General features: G+C 39.6%; 1 protein-coding gene across 1 annotated transcript; it reads right to left on the bottom strand.

The window, feature by feature from the left end:
* Positions 1–1,706: 1,706 nt before the first annotated feature.
* Positions 1,707–5,805, bottom strand: rhcga (Rh family, C glycoprotein a; the record flags this gene model as incomplete). The annotated part of the gene is made up of 11 exons (XM_083995351.1): positions 1,707–1,740; positions 1,833–1,906; positions 2,036–2,109; positions 2,278–2,402; positions 2,672–2,808; positions 3,307–3,444; positions 3,580–3,746; positions 4,000–4,147; positions 4,260–4,410; positions 4,859–5,051; positions 5,580–5,805. 11 exons carry the CDS (start codon positions 5,803–5,805, stop codon positions 1,707–1,709), a joined length of 1,467 nt encoding a protein of 488 aa, XP_083851477.1.
* Positions 5,806–10,870: the final 5,065 nt, after the last annotated feature.

Raw genomic sequence — 10,870 nt, 5'->3', positions numbered from 1 at the left:
GTGTTATCAAATCTCAAGGCCCTATATTGTATTTTAAAGAGGAACTATGCAGGATTTTCTAGCTTAATTATGCTAAATTTTTACCTTAATTGAACAGCTTTGGAGTAATTGTGATGGTTTCATAAATGACATGTAACTTGTTACGTGGGAGAATGAAGGCTCTCTGCCTTCATCGTAGCTCTTGGCTGAAAACCAGCTTTGCAAGATCAGCGCCACCGCCCCCAGTCCCCCAGCTCTCGTCTCAAATATACACGTCGTACAGTAACATCATATATGATATAAAACATTATGTACCACTCTATTGGTTGCTTTCTCACTGGCTTTGTTGTAAACAAAAGCATGGCCGGGAGGAGGGTTAGGAAAAACAGTGGAAAAGCGACCAGAAATTGATTGAATTGAAACAAGTGCAGTAGCTAATGTTAAAGATGCATTTATTTCAAGCAGTGAACAATCAGATTTCTGTCTTCCCTATCTGGACTTTCTGAAAGAGTCACTTTAAGATTGTGTCCAATGATTTTAATTTGATTGATTTTGGTTCAGTTAATTAGTATTAGATAATTAGTTTATTTGTATTGGCCATGATCAGTGGACTGGATCTCCTCTTCATGTTGTGCTTTGATTCTGCATGACACACATGACGGAAATTATAGCAACATATCAAATATTTGAAACACAAAGAAAGTTGTCAAAACTGCCACAAATGAAATGACAATATGCTTATACATGTTTCTTCATTTATTTGGGATCCTTGTTTACACAAAGGATACTTCTCACATCATCATCATTATTTACTTATTCACATTCACTCAACAATGACATGACTTTATTTTTCATCATACGTTCCTTTGTCCTGTTGCACAAAGATGTGACTAAAAGTAGTTAAAGATAATATAACTTCATTATTTCACTTTTGTTACATCTAATCAATAAATTTACTAACTACTCTAAACTGAGACTACAGTATATCATGTCAAAAATACAACAAGCAGATTGTCATTACGATCACAAACAGTGTATTCAACACTACAACAACCGAACCGCTGACAACTGCATCATAGTTCCTCTGGTTTCTCAAACGGTTTATCTTAAGATCAAGATCATTTGTGCAACAACACATAAAAAGTGGGATCATTTACACATACAACTTACAAATACCTATACATAATTTAGATAACAGACAATAAGATATGAATATTTACTAAGGTATAGAATTCAAAAACAAAATACGTTCTACGTTCACAACTTCAAAAGAAAGAGTCTTTAAAAGAAATAAAATTGCAAGCATTATCAAAGACAATATTCAACAGTTCAAAGGTATCACACACGGTTAGTAAAATGGCTCTTCTGCACTTTATAATTATATTATACAGCATAAAGAGATTGTTTTTGACATTTTCTACTTATTAACCATCCACAGGGTGTATTACACAAATATAGTAAAATGTCTTTTCATTCAGAATTATTTCTTCATCAATGAGATATTTTGGCCCCATTTTGTGCGGTGTCATCATAACCTTTAACTTCAAAAGACAGAAAAAAGTGCACGACAAATGTACATAGTGTGAGATAAACGTGGCAGAGGACCCTGCCAGTCATAAATATTGCTCCTCTCTTGTAGAGTTGCACCTTCTTTGGTTGTGTTTCACAGCTCTATCAAGTTCAAAGTGATATGAAGTTGTCGATGGGTCGATGGGTTGATGTGCAAACTAAATCTGCTCCACAGAGAAGTTTGACTCAGATCTGTTGTGGGGAAAAGTATAAAATGACAGTTAATTTAAGAAGTGAATGAGAAGGAAGAGTTGATGAGAACATGTGAGTGTCAGTGAGCTTACATGTCTTGGTGCTTGTGGATCATGTGGTTGTTGTACTCCAACACTGGAGGGATGGACTCCTCTTCCTCAGGGACCTGAAACACACACACATACACAAATTTAGATCTAGACAAAGAAATTCACTGACCAATGAGTGATTTCAAAGGATGAAACTTGAACTTGAACAGAAAATAGGAAAAAAAAACAGTTAAAAGCTCTCTCACCTCCCAGTAAACTTCATCATCAAAGCAGTTGTCGTCAGCAGGGTCGCCCCAGATCGGCAACCTCAGGATGAGACCTTTAAAGAGAAAAGAAACAGGCCTTAAGCAACATTCGTCTCTATTTCAATACCTTCTTCTTGATGCACAAAGAAACTGCTTCCTGTTAGAAAACTGTAGTGATAAATATACGATTTAACACTACAGATATCTGACACCAAGATATAGTATACATGTTTCAAACTCACCAACACATGCGCCTCCAACCACTCCAAATGCAATTGCCACACATGTGCCAGCAGCCTGGAAGCCGCCCTGCGTTCCTACTGTTCTGTTTGCAAATTCGCCTTCAAAGTCAAATACGCTGATCAACCTAGAGACGAACAAACAAACAAAAACAACAGACAGATTTTCATTTAAAGGCTTGTCAAGGCTAGTTCACTTTCAGTTCATTAGAACAACAAGAGGAAGAAACTAGAGAAGCTCTTCTTTTGTTGCAAGAAACAAAAAGCCATCACAGTGCTTATATAGCTTGAACAAACAGACAAAGTCGCCGAGCGTTTCCATTTGTTATGTTGGAGTCAGTGAACAGGCAAGGGAAGGTTTTCTGAATTTCAAGCTGGGTGAGTTTGTGTCACCTACCCCTCTCTGCTGTAGACGGATTCAGTGGCTGCTGCAGCAACGATGGCACCTATGAAGCCGCCGAGCATCCCCGGCACAGCGTGCAGGTTGTGGACACCGCACGTATCCTGGATCTTGAGATATTTCTCCATGAAGGGCTAAGAATCAGAAAAAGAAGCCATCATTCAAACACCAAATTACCATAAATATAAATTATATACTATAAAAGCTCATCCAAGGCCATTCAGTGCCTATCAAACTAGTTATATGGCCCTTTTTTTAAGCTTTATCTAAGTGTTTCAACTCAAAAACCACCATGTCGACCTGCTTCCTCTCAAAGAGATAATGGTTGGTATTGAGTTTAGAGCCTGCATCACCACCATGAACACCACGCCTCACTTCTCTGGACTGTTTCCATCTTATTTTAAGTGCATGGTGAATGTTTTTAAAATGAGTCATCGGCTACTCAAGAACTTCAGCTCATTATTTTCTTTTTCGGAAACAACCTACAACTTGTTTCAATCTGTCTCCTTTTTTATTCTGCTTCCTTCTTTATCGCTTCATTCATATTTATGTCACTGTTTCTCTCCTCTACTTCGTCCTGCAGTGAGAGCGTCGAGATCAGAAGGTTGATGATTAAATAGCTGCCAACTCACCGTGACAAACAGGTAGCCAAAGGTGGAGAGGATGCCAGTGCAGAAACCCACAATGAGCGAACCATAAGGCGTGATCATGAACTCTGCTGCCGTTCCCATCGCAACACCGCCAGCCAGAGTGGCATTTTGAATATGCACCTGTCAGGTAAAAGAGCAGGTTAGTCTGGAGAAAATGAGAAATACATGAACGTTACAAAACTTGTTTTCAAGTTCTTGAGTTACTGTCATGTGCTTGTGTGTGCTTTTCTGGGTGTTTCTTGTCTGTAGCATTACCATGTCGACTTTTCCTCTCTTCTGAGACATGCTGGAGATGGCCACGGTGACGAGCACAGAGGAGGCGAGGGCGAGGTAAGTGTTAATGGCTGCTCTGTGCTGTCCGTCGCCGTGGTCTGTGATGGCGGAGTTGAAACTGGGCCAGAACATCCACAGGAACAGTGTACCTGCAAGGTAGAGAGAGAGAGCGTCAGTGAAACCATAGCTGCATTTTACAACCGTTTTTACAACAGATCAGAGTCTAGAAGTTAAGACGATCCAGATGAGACGCAACATAAAGAAAGCACTTATAATAATAATGATAAAGACTTTATAAAGGACACAAACCAGAGGTCCATAGTGACTAAAAGTATATAAAAGACAGACAACATGTGAGGTTAAAGGAGCTAAAGTGCAAAATATTAATTACTAGCCACTCACCAATCATGGCGAACACATCGGAGTGGTAGACGGATCCATTGCGGCACTTGCTTTGGTGCAGGTTCGGTCGATAAAGGACCCAGGAGATGGCCAAACCATAGTAGCCTCCGAAGCAGTGGATGACCATGGAGCCACCAGCATCTCTGCACTGTGGAGACAGATACACACACACACAGAAGGAAAACGGTCACTCTTTGGACAATTAATTTCCCAAAATTAAGTTCCCATGTAGGGGATTGATTATGTTTAGTGAAACTCACGTGAAGGAGATCGAGGATGATGAATTCCTCCACAGCGAACAGCGTGACGCCAAAGAGGGTGACAACCATCAGCTGGACAGGACTGACTTTTCCCAGGAGTGCACCGTAGGCGATCAGGGAGCCGGCACAGCAGAAGTCAGCGTTGATCAGACTGTCGGGAATGTGGACAAGATCAAGGTCAAAATGAGTGGAAATGAGCAATTAGCAACGAAGAATGCATAAGACAGGATCTGGAAAAGCTGCTTTCAGAAACACAGCACCACATTGAGTTGCTAATTAGTTTTGTAGTGAGCTGTCACTTCTTCACTTGTTGCATCACATAGGCTACTTAAACACACAACAGACATTTCTAGTATGTTGTACTTGCAGCGCCTCAAGTCAGGCTGCAGAACTTGAGAGGACTAAAGGGCAGCGAGGCTCATCAGTGTCAAACGCCACGCCCTGTCCATGACTCTTCAACGATGGGTTACATAACGCACCTGTCTGTCGCTCACCTGCCTACATTCTATAGTATGCAGCAACACGTGCGATGATGTACAGAAGAGAAAAAAAAACAAAAAACAATGCACTCTGCTTCCAGTGAAGAGATTTTATTTTACCTTTCAACTCCGATGGTGATTTTCCCCGTGGCCGGGTCGAGGGCGTGGAACCAGCCCTGCATGAGAAGAGCCCACTGCAGACCGAAGGAGGCGATCAGGAAGTTGAAGCCCACTCCACCGAAGCTGTAGCGCTTGAGGAAAGTCATGAGGAAACCGAATCCAACAAAGATCATGACGTGGACGTCCTGGAAACCTGGAGAGAGGAAAAGGCAATAAAACATTAGAGTGATGTCAGTCAAGGTCTGCTGGCATGAAATGGTTAGATTTGTGGAACAAATCAGCTGAGAAACAAGTGTATCAATATGAATGATAAATTAAGATTTCTTATTAATTATCAGAATATAAGATTTTATCAATTGAAAAATTTATATCAAATAGATGCAAAAGTTAGTTACACGTTAGGTGATGTCTAGTAGTGGACAGAAAAGAGGGGCAAACACAGGAAAATAATAATAATAATAATAATAATAATAATAATAATAATAATAATAATAATAATAATAATAATAATAATAATAATATGATAGAATAGATCTAATGTACAGATACATATTTTTTAAAATAGCTACATGTTCCTCTATTTGCCATTTGTAAAATATCAGACTAACTAACTAAGTGTGACAACCACCAACAGCCTTTCACCAGTCCAATATTTCCTTTGAAAACACACATGGTCACCAAAGTAACATTTAACCAACACAATTTCCATTTTTGCACTCACTGGGATATCTGAAGTAGAAGTCATTTTCAATGTCGCTCGTAATGTTGTTCTCCCTCCTGAACTCTCCCCAGTGTGCGTCCGACTCCTCATCATACCGGATGAAAACTCCAAACAGGACGATCATAGCGATCTGCCAGACGAAGCAGACTGCCGGCAGACTAACACGCACATTGGTGTTCTTTGGCCGGCAGAAAAAATTCTTTACGCCCTCACAGCAGTTCCCCATGTCGATGCCTTGGCGGTGGCGGCGGCGGCGGTGAAGATGATGGTGATGATGATGATGCTCCTGTCACTCCTCAGCTGGGCTCTGCCTCCCTCTCTGTCTTCTGTCACCTGCAGCAGCATCTCAGCAGGTATTTATAGAGGTTTCAGAGAGGCGTGTGCCCCGCTTCTCCATTCACACTCTAGGGGTGGGAACACCTCACCTGTTGGCTGTTAAACCACTCCTTACATATAATCCGGCTGTTATAACCAGATTAATCTACCAGAACACATTGCAAAATTCCTCCTGATGCAGGAAATAAAATAATCGCAGCATACACATATGAAGGAAATGGTGCAGAACAGATAGAGAACGGAGCAGCAACTTGATATGAAATAACTTTATGATGTAGAAACTTCAATAATAATGACTTGATCAGATTCGCCAGGCAGTCGATACAGTACTGTAGGTGTCAGGCCTCAGTGTAACGGTACAGAAATGCAGTTATAGAATCCAGCACCTACTGTAGCTACTTGTATGCGTTAATCCCCTCAATAAATAATCACCTGATCTTGTGCTTGAAAATGATTTGGAGTGTCAGCTATGTGCTGCAGCAGAGCGACAAACTTGTTTTGAGTGAACACACCTGTCAGTCAGGCTCACAAGTTATCACGAGTGCTGCATACTGAATTTCATGTTTGGAGGCCATAGCAGTGTTTTTCCATGCATTTTGAAAAATATATAACAACAGTTTATTGTTTTTTGTTTTTTATAATCTTCAAGGAAGAGCCTGTTTCCAGTTTTAAAGGGGAGCTACAGTTTCATTGTCTCAATTGGGGGTCAAGGACCTCGTTGAAGGTCCTTTGCGCCCACCAGAGATCTACAAAGTCCAGGGTTCAGATCCAGACAGAGACCTAAGCTGTGATACCCCATCACTCTTTTTCTCTCTCTCTCTTCCTCTCTCTTTCTTTTCTTTCTTTTCGTGAAGGTATTAAATCAGGTTATTAGTTATTTTATAGCATTTAAAGTTACACCCAACAGAGCTTCTCTGAAACGTATAAAAGAGTATCAGCACCACATGCTCCCTCCTTAATTGTGTCCTCCACCTACAAGCCATGTGCACGTTGTGTTCTGCTTATGTTTTCCAATCTTGATGATAATCTGACAATAGAGATTCCAGTTTAAGGATTCATCATATGTCGAACTGAGAACATTCCAGATGATATCTGCTTTCCCTCTTCAACACACTTCAACACAAGCGTATTGTGTAACACACTGTGTATCTCTAATTCTCTGGTCTGATAAAATCACAGGATGTGCTCAAGACTCAAACCGTGATTTACAGCATTTATTCCAATTCAACTTTTAATCCAAACTTTAATTTGATTAAAATTCACAGTTTCAGTTGATTCATTTATTATCTCCACTATGACACTAGTTTCTTTGGGTGTTTCAGATTAAAAACGCACTTTTTCTCTCTGGCATTCAGTTGAGTTGGCACATTTGTCTTTTAGTTGTATTGATTTGTTTTTTCATAGCACATTTGTAATTTATTGCACTTTATTGCACCATTTTAATAATGGTATTTTTTTTTACTGATCTGTACATCACTTTGGTCAACTTCTGTTGTTTTTACAGTGCTGACAGTGCAAATTAACCCAATCAAATCAAAGCACTACAGTCGCTAAATCATGTTTTTTTTGTCCCAATGAATTTTTTAGAGTGTGCCATATAGGCATACACAAACAAATTTCACACACAAATATTTTATATAAAGAAAAGAGTTTACTGCAGTCTGTTAAATTCTTTATGTGAAAAAAGAGACTTTAGTTACAGTTTCATGCAGCACGAGCCAGTGAACGTTTATGTATAATGCAGTATTCAGAAAAAAATGATCTTTACACAAACATAAAAATACATTAAAAACATTAAATCTGCAATTCAAAAGCAATTAAAATGGAAACAAATGTAAAAGCACAAACATAAACACTTTAAATTAAATAGAATTACAGATTTAATTAATGTATTGAAACATAAATAATTGATATAATAATAATAATAATAATTAACATTTTTGCTAGATTTAAATAAGCTGACAGTTTTATATTTTAACCCCTGAATGGTTCATGTGACAAAGCCAAATCAGACGTGTGTTGACGATTTTACAGCCTCTAACCAGTTCTTCCATGAACTTTTGGCAGCACACAGCTGACGTTAACATATTCTGTTTGATGGCATTGTAATGTAATGTAATGTAATATACTTAAATGAGACCAGAAAGCAGAAATGATGAGGCAGCTTTTGCAGTAAATCCCTATTGATAAAAAACAAACAAACAAACAACACAATTGGCTAAGGAAGACGATCACGCCTTCTCATGTACAGTAAGATACAATGATGTGTGAGGAATTGTCCTTTAATCACGGGGGTTACAAATCGTCTAGCAGATAAAACAAGTTCATCCAAAGGCTGAGTTATTTAACATTGAAGCTTCAGACATGCCAAGTTCTCAAGACGGCTGCACGGTGTCACAGAGGAGAAGGAGGAGGAATGCTGCTGAAGGTTACAACACCGTCACATGAAGGGACCCCTCGAGCAACAACTTTAGGGGAATGGTTGAGTAACTAGACTGGTATGATGGATGCTGCAGAAATCACTGCAGGGAAGTTCACATTCTTTCTAAATACATATTTTTGATGAAAGGAACTGCACAACAGTTCGCACAATTAGCCATCAGAAACACTGATCAGTCAACTTTTATCGATGCCAAAATGATACAGTGTCACCTTAACATTTTTCAGGGTTGGAGTGGTTAAGCATGTGACACAGGGACAGTATGGAGGTTTGAGATGTTATCGGCACAGAAGCATCTCAGCAATGTTCTCAGTCACATGGTGTGGTATGCTCTGCCCTGGCCACACACAGCCCTGGAACAATGCCGCTGGAGATATTACGATCTCCTGTCAATCCGCAGGTAAGTGAGACACAGATCAGTGCAGAGCAGCTATTCAAACAACAAAGCTTTTTCAGTTTTCTTCCTTTTCCTCTGCTCATGAGGGGATTGTTACTTAAAGTACAGTAAGTGTGGCATCCAGTTGGGTCTGCTGTCCGACACCGTTTACAGCTCCTTACTGAAAAAGGACAAATGGCATATGAGTTTAACAGTAATAAGTTGAACTGTGCACTTCACACTCAGATGATAGTGTTGGCGATCACTATGATCTGTTATCCTTCTTTGAGAAAGAGCGTAAGTAAATGTGTATTTATGCTTGAATGTAAATTAACTTTTTCAATATGTATCTTGGCAGCAGAATTGTTGGTGCCCTGCTCCCGTTCCTGGAGGAGATTGCACACCGAGAAATCCCCATCATTATACTGTAGACCCGCACCGTCCCTCTCATGGCCTGTTTGTACAGGAGCACCAGCTGCAGATCCACCAGGATGCTGAACCGCTTCTTTGCACAAACTGTGAGATTGATCAATGAACTGTGCCCCTCCACATCCTCAAATCTAAATCGCTCCTTGAGAGAATTTGCTCCTAAAAGAGTACCTTTGTACAAGCACTTGATGCTGTGTTTTCAATTGTATTGTTTTTGTCTAATTTATTTTTTGTTTTATTTTATGTTAATTTGCACTGTCAGAAGCTGGTGAGAAACAACATTTCGTTTCAGCCTGTGTATTTTGTAAAACCATCTATGGAATGACAATAAAACTACCATGTTGTTTTTAATGTTTATTACATGTAATTTTCTCAAGCCTTGTATAAATACAGTTATAATGGTTGTCATTATTGAAAAGTATATTTAAATATGGGATATTGATGCCATAATAGTATAGCATTATACATGTATCTCAAATTGCTAAGTAATTGTCCTAAACCAGTATTCTTAAAACTGCTTTCTTCTCAGAAACCGCAGAAAAATTCCTCCACTTTTTTGTTGACAAGCCTGAGTCAGATGATCAGAGCACACCTCTCATTCCTACAACTATCACAGCCTCTGTTTTTAACCTGTCCCCTCTTTAAAGAGAAATTATTATCATATAAAATTACATTGAGACCTTTGGACCAAAAGTCCGAATGATGATGAATAGGTTTGCAGCAAATTTGACCCTGGGGTCTGCGTTCGAACCGGTCGGCCGGCTGGGGCCCTTCTGTGTGGAGTTTGCATGTTCTCCTTGTGCATGTGGGTTCAAAGACATGTATGTTAGGTTCATAGGTGACCCTTCAAGGTAGGGTTGGAGATCCTGGCTACATTTTGAAAATACACGAGTCAAAAGTCCCAGCCCCTTTCCTCAGACTCAGCCACACCTTCACCTTTCTGCAGACATATGTGAAGACTGATTGCGCACGTGAGAGGAGGGAGCGAGACAGCAGCTTGATTGACACCGTACAATTGATTTTTATGTGACGGTAAAGATGATTGGATGCTGTTTGTACAGGATTGTCCGTCCCACAGGTGACTGACCTTCATTTTTGTGAAAAAGCATTCAATTAATTGGTTGCAATCGAAGTGTGAAGAGGATTTCAAACAAGCAGTACAGAAGATGAATGAATGAATGTTCCTCTCCGAGTTCACTGAGTTGAGTTGACATTTTGTTCACTGTTATGCAGATGATAATCACATTTACCTGCAATTTAAAACAGATATTTGATACTGGACACTGATAACGTGTGTCCAGGGACCACAGATTAACTCTGGCACATTTACTGAAATGTTTATTGATGTGCATGGTCTTGTCATAAAAATGAAACTAAAGTCCTTTTGTATCATTTAGTGACTTTACTCAAACACTTTCACTTTATCTTGCCTGACCAGGCTGCTGTAATGTCCCTAATGTTTTGCCAGGCCTTACTCTTATACTTGCAGCTCATCTTTTAATAGCAACAGGCTAGAACACGTTTTTATTGAGCTGCTCTGTGGGTTTGTCTTGGCTTACGACTTGGCTTCTTCTCAAACAGGAAACTGATCACTGTTATCAATGTCTGATGGGAAAATGTGAAGCCAGCAACTTTTAAAGCTTGAAGAACGAAAGGGCATCAAATACTGTAGGCACTTCCTTTGTGTACGATTGAGAACCAGTCTTAGCT

This window comes from Trachurus trachurus, assembly GCF_905171665.1.
Source record: "Trachurus trachurus genome assembly, chromosome: 3".
In the NCBI taxonomy this organism is placed as follows: domain Eukaryota; kingdom Metazoa; phylum Chordata; class Actinopteri; order Carangiformes; family Carangidae; genus Trachurus; species Trachurus trachurus.
This window is presented reverse-complemented; position numbering and strand designations above follow the sequence as displayed.